This window comes from Periplaneta americana, chromosome 13 (assembly GCF_040183065.1).
Source record: "Periplaneta americana isolate PAMFEO1 chromosome 13, P.americana_PAMFEO1_priV1, whole genome shotgun sequence".
Lineage (NCBI taxonomy): Eukaryota > Metazoa > Arthropoda > Insecta > Blattodea > Blattidae > Periplaneta > Periplaneta americana.
Window position 1 is genome coordinate 49034307 of NC_091129.1, and position 20851 is coordinate 49055157.

General features: G+C 35.2%; 1 protein-coding gene across 5 annotated transcripts in view; it reads left to right on the forward strand.

Annotated features, from left to right (window-relative positions):
• LOC138711870 (uncharacterized) overlaps window positions 1-8761 on the forward strand; it is a 77467-nt gene extending 68706 nt beyond the window's left edge. For all 5 annotated transcript variants that reach the window (XM_069843124.1, XM_069843127.1, XM_069843125.1 and 2 more), the window contains one exon: window positions 4587-8761. In XM_069843124.1, coding sequence (XP_069699225.1) covers window positions 4587-4753 — 167 coding nt within the window. In that variant the 3' untranslated portion in view covers window positions 4754-8761. The remainder of the gene's footprint in view (window positions 1-4586) is intronic.
• The last annotated feature ends 12090 nt before the right edge of the window (window positions 8762-20851 follow it).

Here is a 20851-nt window from a genome sequence, read left to right on the forward strand (position 1 = left end):
TATAAATGATTAAAATAATTTCGAAGGAAAAATTGTTCCGAGGCCGGGCATCGAACCCGGGACCTTTGGTTAAACGTACCAACTGAGCTACACGGGAACTCCACCAGACACCGATCCAATTCTTCCCACTGTATCCACAGACCTCAAAGTGGGCTGATGACTGTCAAACAACCAACATTGAGTGCACACTAACTCTGTGTGACTTAAATTGTGGTTTTCTGTTAACGAACAGTGACGTGTATTATGCAAATCAAGCTTTCAGATATAACTCCCTGTAAAGTTCATTTGAATAATTTCGAATGAAAAATTGTTCCGGGGCCGGGAATCGAACCCAGGACCTTTGGTTAAACGTACCAATGCTCTACCAACTGAGTACCCGGGAACTCTACCAGACACCGATCCAATTTTTCCCTCTGTATTCACACACCTCAAAGTGGGCTGACGACCGTCAAGCAACCAACATTGAGTGCACACTAACTGTGTGACTTAAGGTACAGTATATGTACACCCACAAAACGCAAAAAATGATAAAAAATTAGAATTTTCAAAATATAACTATTTTAATAGAGAATTTTCTCTCCTGTAATTTGATATAAGAATTGTCGATTTATGCCTTATGGTTTTTCAGATAAGTCCCATTTTCCAAAATTCTGTGTCATCAGCCACGGTCACTTCTACGAAGATCACTCCAAAAGTAATGTACAACATTTTTTTAAATTTATTTTTTATTCTAAACCTTTACAATTTATGGAGGTCATAGATACATCCTTACCCCTTGTATTCAAATTTAATTTAAGTCGTTCTCGTGAGTGGCGCCATGATGACACTTCTTCAAGTTGGCTGCTGTACTTGACATTTGTCAGAAGCAACGTGCTGTTACCGAGTTCCTGTGCTGTGAGAACGAGACAGTGGGAAACATTCACAAGAGGTTGAAAAAAGGTGTATGGAGATGCAGCTGTCGATCATAGTGCTGTTAGTCGGTGGGCAAGCAGATTATCTTGTGAAAGAGGCCACGCCAATATTCGGGATACTCCTTGCAGTGGAAGACCCTGCACTGCACGAAGACTTGCCAATGTGCAGCGCTTTAACAACTTGGCTGAGGCTGACAAACGCGTAACAATGAAAGAATTGTCACTCTAAGTTGGAATAGAAGAAGCAATTGTGTGCAGAGTATTGAAACAGTTGAGGTTAAAAAAAGTTTATGCCAGGTGGGTTCCGAGGATGTTAACAGAAGCCCACAAAGAAACCAGAAAAACAGTGTGCAGCGAACTTTCGGACCAGTATGAGAATGGTGGAGATGAATTTCTTGCAAGAATTATGACAGGAGATGAAACATGGCTCCGCGATTTTGATCAGAGATAAAGAGGCAGACAATGGAGTGGCATCATGCAAATTCACCGAAGAAAATAAATTCTTAACTGTGCCTTTGACAGGAAATGTTATGGCTCCTATGTTTTTCGATTCAGAAGGACTCTTGCTTGTGGACATCATGCCACACAGAACTACCTTTAATTCTTATGCATATGCGACAACTCTCAAGAAACTTCAAGCTTGACTGAGTCGTGTTCGACCACATCGGGAGAAGCAGAATGTTCTGCTATTGCACGACAACACATGGCAACATGTCAGTCATAAGACCACAGATCAGATCAGAAAACTTGGATGGATAACACTGAAACATCCGCTGTACAGTCCGGATCTGGAACCATGTGATTACCATCTCTTTGGTAAACTGAAGGAATGAGGTTCGAAGATGATGACTCCCTCGTGCACGCTTCTAAAGAGTGGCTCAGATGTGTTGGTCCAGACTTTTATCGTGCAGGTATTCAGGCTCTCATTCCAAGGTGGCGTAAGGCAGTTGAAAGGTGCGGGGATTATGTGGAAAAGTGACGTATTGTTCCTGAAGGATGTATCTACATTCTATGAAAATAGCAAAGCTGTAGGATAAAAATGTAATTTTTAAATAAATATTGTGGATTACTTTTGGAGTGATCCTCGTAGCTGTCAGTCCCCTCATCCAGCATTGCTTGTAAAATAAACTTCTTTCTAGTCCCAAAATAGATGCATAGATATCAGGGCATGATCATTAGATTGAAAACACGTTTTTACATAATGAAGTAATTTATAATCTTTTCCTGTTAGTCATAAAACTGTAAATTTGTGTGTCAGTGATATTGTACGTCATTTTAATAAGCGTCCAAAAGTAGAAATTAAAGTTCTGAGGAGGATGGGCATAAACCCTGGGACAAACACCATCGCAGGTTGTTGCATCAATGGAAAGTAAGGACAAAAATGCCAAAAAAAAAAAAAAAACATTCAATACCTGAAGTTAAAACAAGGAGGAGGTATTTGAGAGGCAGAAAGAAGCTGAAACTGGACTGACATGAAGCTGCTTAAGGGGTGACATATGATGACAGAGTCTTCTAGGCTCTGAAAGTTTGTGGCTTATTTCCTGCAAATAGTAATTTTAGAATATTTAATTCTTTTAAACATGATATCTCACTCAAATATGGTGATACCAAGAAGATATTGGTGTCATTTTGAAGCTTGAAATGTCCTCTAGTGCTTGACAATGAGTAAAATTATATTAATATAGTTAATAATTGAGGAGCATTTTTGCAAAAGTCGATAGATGCAGAAATTTTCGAAAGTGAGTTACATATGGGTATCGTATGTTTTCTACCTACGGAATCGATCTATGAAATCAGATTTACCAAAACTTGATTCATACCGTATGTAGAGACTACCAAACCTTCCAGGTTTTTTTCAAAACTCGATAGACCCTGTCACTTAGTGTAATTTCTGTAAAATCTTGATTTCTGCATCTATCGACTTTTGCAAAAACGCTCCTCAATTATCTATGGATTTTTTACATGATTTATGCAACATAAAGTATTAGTATAAGCTACATATATGGTAATATTTAATTAATGTAAATGAAAATAAAAAATAGCTATATGTCAGGCACTAAAGAATAGTTTTAGCTATAAAACAGTGAAGAAACTGTGGCTCTATCTTAAAAACTGCATGAGCTATCATGTTTCAAGTTGTATGTCAAAATTATGAATAAAATAATTTTTATAAATAATTTGGACATAATTTCAAGGGATCTGTTCATTTCATCCTCTTTCTGGTACTAATCTCAATTGTATAAAAATTTTACAGAGCAAAATTATGCAAAACAAAATTTTTTGTATGTAAAGGTGTGCATATACCTTAAATTGTGGTTTTCTGTTAACTAACAGTGACGTGTATTATGCAAATCAAGCTTTCAGGTATAACTCCCTGTAAAGTTGATTTGAATAATTACGAAGGAAAAATTGTTCCTAGGCCGGGCATCGAACCTGGGACCTTTGGTCAAACGTACCAATGCTCTACCAACTGAGCTACCCGGGAACTCTACCAGACACCAATCCAATTTTTTCCCTCTGTATCCACAGACCTCAAAGTGGGCTGACGACCGTCAAGCAACCAACATTGAGTGCACACTAACTCTGTGTGACTTAATAAATCCAAATGTTTCACAGAGTTTATCTCTCAAATTCTCATATGACATAATGGAGTTTGCACTTTTCACAGACCACAGAAAACTGATTTTTTATCTTTATCAAACTAAACGAACAACCGTCTTATACAAACTCAGAACAGAAACTGCAACTGCAAAAGTACAGCAGTTGAAACAGAAGACTGGCTCCTATTGTAATCCAAATTACCAGATTTTAGAAAAAGAAGAGGATAGTTAGACTCTTACTTACACACAGTGTAGACGTGGCTATTTTATAAGGAATGAGGGGGACGAATCCCAGAAAAGTATTTATTTCATATGCTCGGAAGATGAGCTGACAAGGTGTAAGTTTTCTTGGAAAACCATAAAACTTAATAAGGGTTCCACATTGTGTTTCAACTTTCAATAGGCGTAGACCAGGCCTGCAGAACTCGCAAAGTAGGGGAACTACGACATCAGCCTCACTCCACTTCTATTGGGGATGATTGACTTCATCCCCGAGAATGAATGTTGATGCAGCCGAGCGTAACTAGAATGCCGTGACCGCACAGGTAGAAAGGGTGGTGGGGTAAAAGAGGGGAGGAAAGCAGTCGCTCTCGAGCTACAGTTCTGAAGGCCTGACGTAGACTAAGTCACTGCCCTCATATCTCCATCTCTTTATAAAATGTTTGTGCAGAGATTTTCCCTATACTGTCTGCTATGCAGTTAGAAAATAACAAATATTGTCAGAATTTTTAGTATGACTTTCTATTAACAAAATAATAATTAATATCAACTACAGCCGATTAATTTTAATCGACTTGATTATTCGATTAAATATTTTTTATCGATTAATCTTACAACAGAAATTGATTGATTAACCGACTAGATTAATCGATTAAGTTCCACAGCATTAATTTGAATGTCTTTCTGCACAATGCTGTTATACAAGAGCTACTCGTAAAATGTTTGATGCCCTGTATATCTAATACAACATTTTATAGTTAAGTTCTTGTTCCAGATAATGTCTCACAATTTGCATTGCATCCAATATGTATGAGGGAGAGAATAAAAATAAAAGATTCTTTCTCTTTGATTACAGGTCGTGTGAAGGTAGCACCCAGTTCTCAGGTGCGGAATACAAAAGTTGCAAGTGTGAAAAAATTGATCGACAATGATGACAGCTTCATAGCTTCAAGTGATGGCAATGGTGAAATATCAGTTGTTGTGAGAAAGCAAGCTATGAGAAGCAACACACTTGGCTGCTGAGTTCATTGTCAAGATTTTTTTATTATTACTTTATTCACAGTATTTTTAAGCAGTTGTGTCTTAGTTTTGTTGAAATTTAAGTAGGAGCATTAGCATATATTTTTTTTCTTTGATTATTTAATGATAAGAGGAATTAAGACTGAGTTTTCAGATCCGGAAAATCTTAGGTTTGTTGTGATATTTTAATTAATTTCTAAAAGTAACTATTAATATGATGAAAATGGGATGAGTATTTTGATGAAAGTTTGTAACAAGTGTAAAATGTTAAGAAACTATTGTTTTCTTCGTTTTTCTGCTTGAAGGATTTTTTTTAAATAGTCATTCATTTGGCCTAGAATTACAAATTACTTATTAGAGTTAAGTATAAAATATGTATGCACTGCGTAAATGTGAATGAAGTCTTTGATCTTCTTTAGAGCTGTATTGTTTCTCCATAAACAGGTGTGCTTAAAAAGTTACATTATCTAAATTATATAAATCACCACTGAATAGTCTTAAATCTTCATGTATAACTCTTGTAGAATTGCAAACTGTACCAATACTGTTCTCTTTTGAATGCGAAATGTTAACACACTTCCATTCCATTTTTTGTTTTATGCAAAGTGTATTCATTACTGTTTAATATATCTGTGAGAGGAAGCACTTCATTCTCATCCACGTTGATATAAAGTTATCTCCATTTCTGACACTATTGTATCTATATGTGAATCCACCAGGTAGGCCTATGTACATGATTTGTCTTTCAAAAGTGTCTTCACTCTCACCTTCATGAATAATATGAAGGTATTAGTATGGTTTCTATTGTTAAACTGAACTCGTAGACATCTGTGGCCACTTTTTGCTTGTTGCTAGTGTGAAACTTTCAGAATATGGATTAAGGACTTCACATTGGAAAGAAGTTCTGTTTAGTCTAATTTACATTTCTCAAAATTGCTGCTCATTATAACTTTCTCGCTAAAAGGCACTGAAATTTTACAACCATGTAATAATAGGCTTCCATTTTATTCTGTAAAACAACTGATCAAAAGCAAATTCAGATCTTCCCAAAAGCAACAAAATTTGGATAAAACATAATATAAAACCTGGGAAATTTTGACTAATCTCGATATAATTCTTGAAGGGGTATGTAAATCTGCTGTTGTGATATTTAGGTTGATAACAAGTCATGATTATTTGGCGTGCTACCTATACAGAACAAGAATTTCCCATTACACCTGCCTGTGCATTGTGTGATGTGAATGAAGAGATGAATATGGAACACATCAAAAGATGCACAACATTTCTACAAGAAGACATACAAAAATACTGGAGTGCGAGACAGTGAATGACTTCATTGTTAAATGCCTAGGCATTGAACCAGCAGCAACAACGTGATGGCATAGAACTTGTTCAGATACATTCAGAATGTCTTTTCTGTAAATTGGTGATAGAATCTCGATAAGATCTGTATTATATAATAGCATATTTTGTCTCTGATAAAATTAATAAACCATTAGAAATACCTAGTTTTCACAAATCACGAATTCGCTAAATGAGTTTTTCAGCTGATAAAAGCAGACTTTTATGTTTTAATCCCATCCACATCAAAATATCATTAAGTTGAAACTCGCGAAATTTTGTGTATATGCAAAATTGTTGTTTTGAGCACGAATTTATTCGAAATTTGTTACTTTCAAGAGAGATTTGGATTTCTTTTAACAAAATTTTAATTGAAACTGCCCGAAGGTTGTTATTTATGTACAAAATTTTGAATCTATTATCCAAATCCTATTTCAATAGAGAATTCGAATCTAATATTCAAGTCAGGTTTTGAGTGACTTCATTTTTAAATATACAGTACATTAGAAATAGTCTCAATGTTTTATAGTGTTCATTAGTTTATTTTATAACCACATGTGGGATGGGAGACAACACAAATTTCAAACAGTAAATACTATTAAAATGTGCAAAAATAACTTCAATGATACAGACTTGTAGTCTTCGTAAGAATATGTAGTAATGTAAGAGTGTTTTACACAACAACGATAAGAAAGTCATAGATTTTTTTAAATGTGAAATGACGTTGAATTTATTTATTTTTTTTTTTTTGTGCGAAATACCACCGAAATTAAAGAAACTTTTGTACCGAAATGTAAGATTTTTATTCATTATAAAATACGATTCCTATAAACCATCATTGTGTTGTGTAGAATGTTTAAATTTTTTAGTTACGAAATAAACAGCAATTGACAGCATTTTGAAACAGAATTTCTGAGCTTATAGATTCAATGTGGAATCAGAAATTTTGCAATTCTAGAAATAATCAGAGGAGAAGGAGAAGAAAAAAGGTTATGGGACCTATGGCTAAGAACTACGACGAAATTTGATGGTAAAAAGTGAAAAATTACAATCCTTTTTTCGATGGAAAATAGTTTCCATAACAGCCAGTGAAATGGAAAATATTTGTGCAATGTTGTCCCTTTCTTCCTCTCTATCTTTCTCCCTTTGTCATTTCGCTTGTCATTTCGCTCTGAATGTGTACAACAAAAATTTCATAAATACACCCACTTTTAAAATAAATGTTGATCTTAATCTACTGAAAGTACTTAAAGGCTATCATCGGTTTTGCTACTGTTACCATTGTCATTGTGTTAACTCATGATTAATATGCAGTTCGTCATTAAAGTGTTGTAAATTTATTACTCCATCTATCCATTCAATATGGTAGAACTCAGGTTTGAGCCTTGGCCTCTATAATTTTTGCCTTCATCTATTTCTGTTTTGTGCAGCCAGCTTCCAGTTTCGACACTGGAGCAAGCTGGCATATCTTCCTTTATTCCAACTTCCTATCTCTTTTTTGGTCTTTCATTTCTCCAGGTTCAAAAGAAATTTTCTCTGAGGGCTTTCTTTGGTATTTAGTCAAGAAGAAGTTGTTGTTCATATCATAAGTGAGGATATTGGACTCTCTGTACAATTCATATAGTTAGTCCATCATTGTTCTACAATATTTCACGTCCTATTGCTTTCATAAAATCCACTTGCTTAATTTTTATTGTATATAGGATTCCCAATCTTTTTATTTCACGTTGCCTGTTTACTGATTTAGACTAGTTGCTATCAGTTAATAATCTGTTTTCGAGGACCCTACATTGTAAACAGTAAGCCAGCCTTCCTTTTCAGCAAGTGTCTTCAGTTCACCATTATTGGAGAAGTCTTACCAGATTGATTTTAATGTGTGGTCTTGATTTACCTTGCTCCGTCTAATTAAGAGATTGGTCTCATGTTACCAGAAATTCGAATGTCAAGGAATTTTAATTTAGCTGCCATAGTGTTCCTCCTCTCAAAATGTTCCAGAACTTTGCTATTTGCTATATAAGGTCATTCATATGAAAAAAATATTTCGACCCGGTACCAGTAACATTTATAGTATTGGGACTTCTCTCCACGATAAGATAAAGTCACAGGGGACAAGCTCCTTGTTGAATAGTGTTCAGAGACTTTTCAAGATCAAACAGTTTCCCACTTGAAAATTGAATACTAATATGATTATAATTTTTAGTAGGTTATTTTACGACACTTTATCAGCATCTTAGGTTATTTAGCATCTGAATGAGGGGAAGGTGATAATGCCGGTAAATTGAGTCCGGGATCCACCACAAAAGTTACCCAGCATTTGCTCATATTGGGTTGAGGGAAAACCCCGGAAAAAGCCTCAACCAGGTAACTTGCCCTGACCGGAAGTCGAACTCGGGCCACCAGGTTCCACGGCCAGATGTGCTGAATTAGAGAATGTTTTAATTTGATGTTTTAGGTTTATATAACAGATAAATCTATAGTAGTAATGCTTGGTAATGTAGGAACTGTGAATATGTCTAGGTTAAGGAAAAATTTTGGCTATGTGATTTCCAAGCAATTTTTTCATCTTGAAGTTCAGATGAAATTCAGCATAATTAGAAAAATACACAAATTAATTATTCATGTGTTTCACGATATTACCTTTTTATCTCCCTCCAAACTCACATTTATGTTGATGAAGTCCTGTATGAAAGGATGATGTAAATGTCAGTTTATTGATGACAGACCAAATATTACGAGAGATATTTCAATTCTCTCCAACAAAGAAACATAAAATCCCGTGTATTACCTATTCATATAATATCGGATACTTTTTTAATTTGAAGAAATGTATTTTGATTGCGTTTTTATGAAGAAACTGAAGTATGTAATTATAGAAGTTACCCATGTCTGTTGTATAAATTCTTTTCTAGAATTAAGAGTTCAAAATTGTTTTGAACGAACTTTCTCATAATTACAGAGTGTCCCAAAATAATGTTTACACTCTTTGAACGTTAATAACTAAGACACAAATAACAGCATGAACTTTTTTTGTGTTACAAACCTTTAAAGTTACAAGTGTTCAGAATGGCCGCCATTGGCAGCAATATATCGTCTGAAATGTTGTAGAACAGGTCGGCAGACAGAAGATATGATTTCTATGAGAATGGATTTACAAGCAGTCTCATTCGTGTCTCTCATGACATCCAGTATGGGTGACTTTGTGGCATACAAACTGTTCTACACAGGTAGAAATCTAACGGTGTTAAATTGGGAGATCTGGGTGGATAATTGATACTTCCTTGACGGCCATTCCACCTTCCAACAAATGTTTAATCCAGACGTGCCTGAATGTCTTGATGGTAATGTGGCTGTGCACATCCTAACTCCGGAAGATTAACTGTTATTTCTTCCACAATGTGAGGAATTGCATTGCCCCAATACACCCAATTGAATCGGTCATTTGCAAAACCACATGAGTCACAGAAAATAAGTTTCAAGAAAAATAGAAAAAACTGTCTGTAGCTAATGTATTAAGTTCTTGGACTCATGTTGTTTTAACAAGTACCAATAAGAACAACTCCAGTATCCTGTTACAATATGTAGTGTATTGTTTGTTGCACTGTGAAATACATATTGTACAGTTTTCAATCAATTTATAACTTATTGTTATTTTTACTTAAGATTCAAAATGGTTCATTTCATTCACAAATTAAATACAAAATATCATAGCTGATTTAAAAAAAGTTATTTCTGAGTAATTCATTTTCAAAGCAGTGTGTCACATCTTTAATGAAAATGTATGCATACACACATCTTTAGTTAACAATAAGTAACATAAATTGCATATTATCCCTCCAAAAAAGACTGTGTTTCTTGCTTTGGGATCTCTTTTCTAGGATGTTTCCTCTTTTCATCATGCACTTCTACAGTTCTTGAAGGTACAAAACTTGCTCATTTTTGCTTTCAAATGGTGCAGTTTTGTTAAAAATGTCTATTCTATCTGGTACAGGTATTTTCATAAAACACTGTTCTTTGCACATGAAAGCAACAAAATGACAATATTATTATCTGTGCCATGTTTCTGACCATAACCCTACATAATTTCAAATAAATGATTCTCGTTGACAGAACTAACAACGAGATCTTGTGACAATGTAAGATATTCCCATCAAAACTTCATACAGATAACATAAATTAAACAGTCGTATTGTACTTATATGCATGGATCTCCTTGCTTCCTTGCAACTAGGCTATATTATTTCCTCTGTGAGAGACCCTTCTCTTTGCAATGCTTTATCCTCTCTTTTATACACATCTCTGATAATGACACCTTTTTGCGTATTTTTTCTTCTACAGAACTCTTGGAACTACACTCACTGTCCAATATCTTGACAAAGAAGTGCATGTTAGCAAATGCATCATGGCGTTATTCGTTAAAACCATATGTCTGAAGTCAAATGCTTAGTAATGATCAGACTTATGTTGTTTCAGCTGGAAATGTTGCATCTACCCGTAGTGCTTGCTATAGGACCAGTAACTCATTTTTGTAAAAATGTGGATTCATGTGGTTTTACAAATCACTGATTCAATTGTGGTGATTGATAGTTATGTTCAATTTAAAAGTGGCCACATCAGATCAAAAAATCAAATCAATAAAATGTTCATTATCACACCTGTTATAAACCACACAAAATTCAAGACGCCTATCTGGGTCAATCCTTATTCATAACAAGAAACAACCTGGGAATGTATGGCCTCCACTTTGCATTAAAATGCGATGGACACTTGATTTACATACACCAGACTCAGGCTTCTTGTCATATTTACTTTCTTGGTGATCTTATGAAAGTTTGTAACATCGCTTCCGTGGCATACATACCTATACTGGTTTAAGGGTCTGGGCTATCACTGGCCCTAATATTACACAAAATGTATTGATTTTGACATCCATATAATAAAATTCCTTACCTATTTATATGTGAATTGCAAACGTTTTAATTGGGACAAAAATGCGTTGATGACTCGTCATTGAAATTACAGTTGGCCGCTTGCAAAGTTTTTGTCAAATTGACTTTTCAATGGACATCAGTGCCAAGCCAGATAAACATTCTTGCGTCTGAGTTGATCTACAGTAAGATTTTATTCTCTTCAACATAGAAAATGTTCTTTGTACCGATGCTGATGTAGATGGTATTGTCATAATTTAACATTGCCATACTTTTCTCTTTATAAAAATGTTGGCAAGTACACAACAAATTTTGATGGCGAAGTTGAAGCCATTTATACATCACTTCAAAATGTATTTGTTTGGCTAAACCAGTGCAAAAACATAGTCATCCTGCCTGACTCCAAAGCTGCAATCCAGTCCATCAGCTCAACTACATCCCCTAAAATGGAAAAAGTAAAAGAAATTCATTGCATGGTAAAACAAATTCAAATGGTAAATAAAAAAGTGGTCTTCCAATGGATCCCGGCCCACTGCGGACTGAACGGTAACGAGAAAGCAGATATGTTAGCAAAGAAAGGAACTTATATCAACTTAAAAACAAATTTCAAGTTCCCATATGACTCAATAAAGCGAGTCATAAAAAGAATAAGTTACAGCGAACAGGCAAAACATCAAAATTCAAAATGGAAAGAATCATTCAAAGATCCAAAACTAATTCCTGATCTACCTCGAAAATCTGCCGTGGCCATGTTTAGATTGATTACTGGTCATGATTGCCCCAGTAAACACCTCCATCGTATTGGAGTACTGAATTCACCTAAATGCTTACTGTGCACCAGAGAAGAGGACATGGAGATGGAGCACCTGGCTAATTGTGAAACTCTTAGGACATTTGTGGACCTTCCATCAAAATATTGGGAAGCAAGAAGGATGATGACTTCATTGTTAAATCCAGAGCATTAGATACACACACATTGCCAATTTAAGGACTTCAGGAATTACTTGGTTCAGCAGGTTTTCATATATGGCAGATAATAATATTTCATGGATTGGTTTGTTCGAGAAATCAAAGACTTCCGCTGAATATATTACACTTATTTCATTTTTCAAATGTACTTGATCAAAGTGACTTCACAAATTTTATGAATTAGTAAGAACCATTCTGTCTGGCCGCGAAACTAGGTGGCCCAGGTTCGATTCCCGGTCGGGGCAAGTTACCTGGTTGATTTTTTTCCGGGGTTTTCCCTCAACCCAATAATTATTATTATTATAAATGTTTTGATTACTACGTACCAAAAGTGTCTTGATTTTTAACATGAAATATCAGGAAAAACTGTAGGATACTACTCAAAGAAAGCCTTAAGTCAAGATTTCTAAATTGTGGAAAATCTTTCATGCACTCCTGTCATTATGCTTGGGGTTTTCTATTGTAACACAACAAGAGAGAATCTATGTTTACATCACCACAACTACAGATTACATAAGGTGTATGAGGGTTTACTTAAGTCTTTTCAGTGCTGTAATAAATATGAGTTCGATATATATTTTCTAAATCACTTACTTGTGTTTTATAAACACACATATGATGAAATTTTATAGCTGACCATCAATTTGAATCCTACAAATTTTTTATGCTTATGTAGATAATGCTAACTCAAATAATGCTGTTTCTTCTGATGAAGTAGAGAACAGGGAATCTCAGAAACCTGTACCGGTACTACTAATTCCACAATTTGGGACATCTGGCAGACGGCTGACCACTAGGATCCAGAATACAAAGCAGAGATTAAATTAAAAATAAAATACAATATGATTTGTGGAGAGAACACAAAACAAGATAAATTTAAAAATAAAATACAATGAAGAGTAATGAAATGAAGTATCGTCCTGTCATCGAATGTGCTTCTGCGTTGTTGGGAACGTTTAATTGTGAAAGAGCTTGTTTTTCAGTTTCAAGATTCCTGCAGAAATGGAGATGTTCGTCATTTATTTGCCCTTTAAAATAATGAGTGGTATGTATAAAGTTCTTTCCTGGGTAGCAGAAAGTTGATCTAAAAGGCCGTGTTTAGTTTATGCTAGAGTTAGTAGTATCATCGCCGGCTGCTGAGTATACGGTATAGCAGCTGGCAATGGTAGTATAAACCCAAGCCCCTACAGCCCAAGGCTTCTAAACTTCTCATAGGTTGCATTAGTATCGAGCTTGTGGGTGAGGGATCTATGGGGAAAGGAGAGCAATTCTGACGTCACAAGATAGCTGAGTTCGCCAAAGCTCAAATGCTTCAAAGCAGTATCTCGTTTTTTTTTTTTCCTGTTTATGTTTTGAATGCATTATGCCAGGTCAAAGGTGTGCTGTTGCGGTATGCAATAAGTCTAACAATAAAAATAAAGAGTTGTCTTTCTTTACCATTCCTAAAGATTTAGGAATTAGAAAAAAATGGGTAATTGCATTTAAAGACAAGATAAATTCAGTCCTGATACAAGCAGAGTATGCTCTGATCATTTTAAAGATGACGATTTTGTTCCTGATTTTCGAGCAGCTTTAATGAAAATAAAGCCGAAACGACCGAGAATGTTAAAGCCTATAGGTAAGTTTAAATAAATCACGTAAGCCTATATAAATAGCCTACATTAATACCAGCTTTGCATAATAATAAAATTAGATTAGGTTCATCTATGTTAACCGTCAAATTATTTTCTTTTGTAATCACTACTGGGTCGTACATAACTTACAGTTAACAAAATAATCATGCTACCAGGGGTGGCCGTTATTAAGGGGCATGTGCCCTCCCAGTGATTTTTATTATCGTATTATGACTATATTATAATAATTTAATTGTATTATAAAATAACTTAAAAGTTTCACATTTTCATTTAGATTTAGATTTTATTTAATAATAACATATACATAAAAACGTTACATTAAAATACCCCGAAAGAGCAAAGCTCGTGTTCGGGGACAATTCCGTTACATAAATATACATACTTTGTAGACAAAATACTTAAGAAAAAAGCTCACATAAAGATGATAATAAAATTAGTAAATAATAATACTAGTAATAACTGAGTGAAAAAGAGACGATGTTGAGAGTGATGGATTAATATTAAATTATTAGTATAATTAGTGCAGGTCATGTTGATATAATAACCAAGATAAAATAGAAAAATACACTGGATAGAAATAAACTTGTTTTACAATACATGGTACATTATATATATATATATATATATATATATATATATATATATATATATATATATATACATACATACATACACATTGCTACTAATGTTTTCAGAATCTGTAGTAGTCTCCGAAACTCATGTTTTCTGAACAGGTAATAAAATGGGCTCTCTCTTCTCGTGCCCACCGATGGACGAGGAAGGAATGGGGGTGTGAGTTGTAGGAAGGCGGAGCTCTTTGCCTCAGACCGTGTGCTTTGGGCACTGTATTTGTCGTGCCTACCAAGCACTGTCATCGTGATCTAATACAGGCCGTAAGGCAGACCACGTGACTCGCTTAACAGCTGATCGCGAAGGGCGGTCTTTCAACCATATGAATTAGTTGCAGTGCATGAAGAATAACATATATTTCTCTGAAATGCAGTGTAATTGCGTCAGTAAAATTTTAAACAGTGATTGTGAGACACTTGAGACACAATTTACTTGCAATTTAAGGTATAATATTATTTTTGGTGTGAAAATTACGTTGTTGCAGGCAAAGTTTGTATGTGTAATACCTGCCTTTATTTCGATTAAATATTGCGCCCTTATGTGGTTAAGTGAAATTTTGGTCTTATAAACAGTAGGCTAAATATGTGTAATAATATATACGTGAAAGTGAAACATTGACTGGATTGTAAAGTAAGTTGTGATTAGGCCTAAGTGCAGCGTTACCGATGTTACTCTTGTCTAATCCATTATTGTTAGTTTACCGTATTTGTCTTATTAAATTTAAATTATTGAGCCCTTTTTATTTGTGAATAACCTACATTATACGAGTAAATAATACGACGTTTGATAATATATACAATTTGAACTATACATATACAGATAAGTATATTACGAAAAATTATACCCTATAGTTTTCATTACTGTTACAATATCTAGAATTGTAATTAGTTGAAATAAAGCACTCATGCTTCATTACGAAATTCTTGCACATTCATTTATGCACGTTTCAACAATTTTCAGTTGCATCGCATGCATATTTTAATGTGTTGAAGTTATAGGTTATGTTTATTCTATCAGTACTTGCCTTATTTCCATATTCGCAATTATGCATTATAATTAAACATAACGCTACGTATAACTTATAAATGTAATTTGTCTACACTTCAATTGTATTTATTCGTTTCAGGCGGTACTCCAGTCTGAAGTCTGATTAGTTTAATATGTTACTAGGGCTAAACTAGCGCTGAGGTAGTTCCCTTCGTATTCATACATCTTGCATATACAAATTAGTTCGGTTCGTTCAGGATTTTAATATGCCTTGCTTATAGGATCAAATGCATCTCCACAAAAAATAAATTCAACTGTTTTCAGTTCAGAAATTACCGGAACTATACCTCAGCGCTACTAAATAATATAACGTATGTACATTTCATAGGAGGGACTGTGGTGAATTTTCTACCTATACGTAAGGACGGTAACCGTGTTCTGAAGTTTATCCTAAAAATATATTCTTCTTTATTAAATCTCAAAACAGTTTTCGTTCTCAACTTAAGCCTAAAATGTTGACGCAGATAGGTTATGTTAACATGGTAAATTCTCTTCACATAAAAATAATAGTTTTATTTATTATTCCTGCCACATTATGCAACACATAAATGGAACTTATGCACATATTACATTGAATAAAAATTTAATTGTATTATTTATTTGTTCCCTACTATACTGGGTTGTAATGAATTGTATTTATCTAACCTACCAGATTAACACACAACTGTACATACACTAATTTCATAGGAGGGACTGTGGTAAATTTTGTACCTACAAGTAAGGAAGGTAGATGTGCTAAATTAAAATCACAATATAAATAATTCTTCTTTATTAAATCTCAAAATAGCTTCCATTCCAAACTTAAAATGTTGATGCAACCAGGTTATGTTAACATGTAAAACTCCGTTCACATTAAAATAACACAGTTTTGTAATTATTTCTGCAACATATTATGCAATAAGAAGTGTGAAGGGATCTTATATACACATTACACTAAATAAAATTGAGCGCCGACACGCTATAAAGTAATATATTTCACTCAGCTCCGTATACTCAAATAGAAAAGCCCGACTCATCGAGTGACGTCACACAACCTGCATTACGGCACAGTCTTATACATAAGACTGTGATTACGGCCTGGTCTAGATCACGATGGCAGTGCTACCAAGAGGAGTAGAATAGAAGCCTACTCCTCTTGAGTGCTACCAAGCCTCTTTAGTTTAGGAACAGTCCAATTATAGCTGCGTGCCATTTTTAGGGGTGTTAATACTTGCTGTATAGCAGACGACATTTTACAGCTAAACTTGACATGAAAAATTTTGGATGTAAGTTTACTAATTTAGAAGCTTGACTCACTGTATAAATCACGTATGTATATATACACATTCATTTGTCACAGCTATGTTGTTAATGCTCCCTGTAAACTTTTATGCTTCCACCGTATCCAAAAAAGAAAGTTTACATTACAATACATGAAGTTGGCAGTTCTCAAAAACCTTGGTCACTGACAATAGAGAATCTTGGCGGGCGCTTTGCCGCCTTCAGTGCATACACTACACTCTACAATTTTCAACTGAGTTTCCACAAGTCTAGTGTTGCGGTAGTAAGACCGAGTTGCGTGATCTGTGAGTATGAACGAGTGAGAATCAAAATATTTCTGTGAATTACACTTAGAATTCCATTTAACTTTCCTCTGGGCCTAGCAGTGTCAGCGTGAGTGTGTGTGCGTGTGTTTTATTAATTCACAATGAATAAAGTGAGTATGCGTATTGGAAAACAGACTATGAAAGTGAAGTACGCGCAAAGAGTTTAGGACCACCTCGACCCGATATGGACATTCAACAGGTAACTGAAGGGAAAACTAGAAATTTTAATAGAAAATTCAACAGGAACATTTACGATAAAACAGCTTGGTTGTGCGGATGTGACGAAAGAAATGCGTTTTTCAGCTTCCCTTGTCTTTTTAATGGCGAAGACGCTTTGAGTACGGTAGGCATAAGAGATCTGAAACATTTTAATGACAAAAAGAAGAAGCACGAAATTTCCAAGAGATATTTAAATAATGAAATGGATCTTGCACTTTTAGGTCAAGTAGACATAAAAATGCAGCTTGATGATGCATACAGATTATCTATTCGTAATCACAACGAACAGGTAGATAATAGGTACATCATTTCACGTCTAATTGTATAAAATTTCGCGGTGCCTTTGAACTTACTTTGCGCGGACATAATGAAACCGTCGTCGCAACATTAGACATGAAAGAACATTTAGAAACTGCAGGTGTAGGTCAACTTAAAGGAACATCGAAGACTATTCAGAATGAACTGCTTGATGCAATTCTCACAGTGTGTCGCGAATGTATAGCGCAGGAAAGCACAACTGCTAATTCCCTGGCTCTTCAAGCTGACGAAACCCCGGACTGTGCCGTACAAATGCAATGGTTTTAATTTTTCGTTACCATATTAATAGCTACACACATGAGAGGTTTTGGGGCTTTTTTCAGCTTCCTAGCCATACAGCTGAAGGACTGAGTTCAGTCATTCTAGACGAACTGAGTAAGCTGGGTGTTGATAAACACCCTGACAAGCTTATAGGACAAACTTTTGACGGGCGGCAGTTATGAGTGGGCAGCTCAATGGAGTACAAGCTCGTATAAAAGAGTATTACAAAGACTCCAATTTTGTGCACTGTTATGCCCATCAGGGGAATCTGATAATGCAGAAAGCCATATCAGATATCACACAGGCAAAGATATTTTTTAGTAATCTTCAGGGCTTATCTTTCTTCTTCAGTCGCTCCAGTAAACGTGCAGAAGTTCTCGATGCGATTGTTAAGAAACGGTTACCACAACAGATCCAACACGATGGAATTTTCAGTCCCGTATTGTGAACACTGTATTTGAGAACAAAGGCACGCTGATAGAATGTTTCCAAATAATGTGTGAATCGGAAAAAGACCAAAATACTGTCAATCAAGTTTCTGGTTTCCTCAGATTGCTTCATGACAACGATTTCGAATATTGGCTCGAATTTTTTCACAAACTTATGCTCCATGTAGATATTCTTTTCAGCCAAATTCAGAAGCGTAACATTGATTCAGTTCAGGTGTGTGGATTTGTATCAGACTTCGTTCGTAATATTCAGAAAGTTCGAGATCAGTTAGCAGACATTGACAGCGATCAGGTGCCAGCAAAGCGACGTCGAACGGACAAAAAAAAAAAAACAGTGCGTTGGAGATCTGTGACACAATAGTTGCCCAAGCGAAGAATCGATTTCAATACACAGGTCACCTAGCAGCTGCCAAACTTTTCTGGGTAGACAGTTTCGAGACCTTCTCAAAAGACTTCCCGGAAAATGATTTTAGTATTGCTGTAAATGCGTATTCAAAACTGGACAGGGCTCGCCTCAGAATAGAACTTGAAGTGCTATATTCGCGGAGTGATTTGCGTAGTGCTACAGGAGCTGCTTCACTTCTACAGCTGTTTCTATGTAACAACATGGAAAATACGTTTTCAATGTGCGTTCAACTGCTGAGTATAATTGTGACTCTTCCAATGACCACTGTTGAGAGTGAAAGATGTTTTTCAACATTGGCTCGCTCGCGTGTGAAGACAGACTAACAGCGCTGGCAATGCTCTCAATTGAGAGAAAGATGGTGCATTATATCCCGAACTTTAACAATAGAGTTATAGATGTTTTTGCTAGCAGAAAGAACCGAAAAATGGAGCTCATCTACAAAACTTAGAAAGGTTAGTGCACATAAATTGGTTTTATATGTTTTTAATTTTCAGGGTTCATCATTAAGGGTCCACACCTGTGGAGTAACCGTCAGCGCGTCTGGCCGCGAAACCAGGTGGCCCGGGTTCGAATCCCGGTCGGGGCAAGTTATCTGGTTGAGGTTTTTTCCGGGGTTTTCCCTCAACCCAATAGGAGCAAATGCTGGGTAACGTTCGGTGCTGGACTCCGGACTCATTTCACCGGCATTATCACCTTCATTTCATTCAGACGCTAAATAATCTAGATGTTGATACAGCGTCGTAAAATAACCCAATAAAATAAATAAATTCATCATTAAGGTTGTGCCCCACTTGACAGAATGGCCTTCGGCCGCCACTGTTACACACTCAAGTGCGTACTTTGTCTTGCAATATAAGGTGATACTTTAGAAACAACAAACTGAAATGTTTCATCATCCATTCTTAAGTACTTAGTATAGGATTTCACATCTTCACACTGAAGTTCTCTCAGTAGCGTTTGATGGATTCCTTTCATATCTCTTCTCCCTACCCAATTCCTAACCCAAATTCGTTTTTTCTTTGACATCTTCTTTAGACGAGACGATAAAAGTCACCCTCGGCTCCCTTTATTATGCATGTGCTATCGGTGAAGAAATTCCGCTTCCGGTGTGATGCTGAGCCCCGTTGTAAGCATAAAAATGTTTTATTTACCGCAATCCAGATATTCAGTGTGTTCCATTAATTACATTACATCCTCAACATCTTATTTTGCACTTATTTAATGCTAACGTATTATTGTTTTTATCATGATTTATCTTAAATGAATAATGTCTCCATGTATCGTCTCTTATTTTCTCAAAGATAATTTCTGTAAATATTCCTCAAAATTTATATATTATTTTCTGTTAATGTATTGTGCTCTATTTTTGCCCTGTAAATATCTTACATTTGTAACATTGCATCTTATAGTCGTTATTTATTATCCTTATATTTTGCCATAACCTAAATCAGTGGTTTTCAAATATGGTGTGTGATGAATCCTTTGAAGCTTACATTTCATTTTGGTGGACCTCCAGTGTTTTCTGTAATAATCTGGTAATCATTTTGTACTCATTAAACATTTGCATAATGTAGTGAATTAACTACCCTTAATAAGTTGGTAGCTATATTAAATATCAGTTTTAAGTTTTGAATATAATATACAAATACAAGGTTATTTTATGTTTTAGCATATCTTTACTATCAAAAATGAAACCATACGGTTTCCAGTGGGATGTTTCTTTTGCTGTTAAAATTAACATTACAAAGACTGGGACTTTCAAACTACCTAGTACGACCAGCACCGGTCATTTTGACATGCACGTTTTATCCTAAATTTCTGTCTCATTAGCAGCTTTCATTTGAAATATCGTCTTATTACAGACTTAGTGGGTATAATTAAAGAGTTGCGAGTTAATAATTCCAGAACAAAATTTGAGACCACAATACACTCTTCTTCTAAGAAGAAATTGTTATGTGTAGATGAAGAAAATTTGTTTTATTAACTGTGTATAAGTACTAGCATATTAATTCTGCCATTTCTCAAATACAATTCTGTTCTTAACATCATGTTCACTCAATTTTACATTAAATATTTTTGACATATATATTTTGTGTTTTCTGAATTTATCTATAGTCTATTGATTATTATAATCACATCTTGCACACACACATGTACATGATTCTACACTTTGCACACACATACATGATTCTTTCAGAATTTGTTATACTTTGCGCAGACATGTGATGTCTTATTTCTGCTGTGACACCCTCCAATCTGACAGGTCTTTCTCTCCGGTTTCCTGGACACTGCTGGAATATATAATCTCGCGAGATA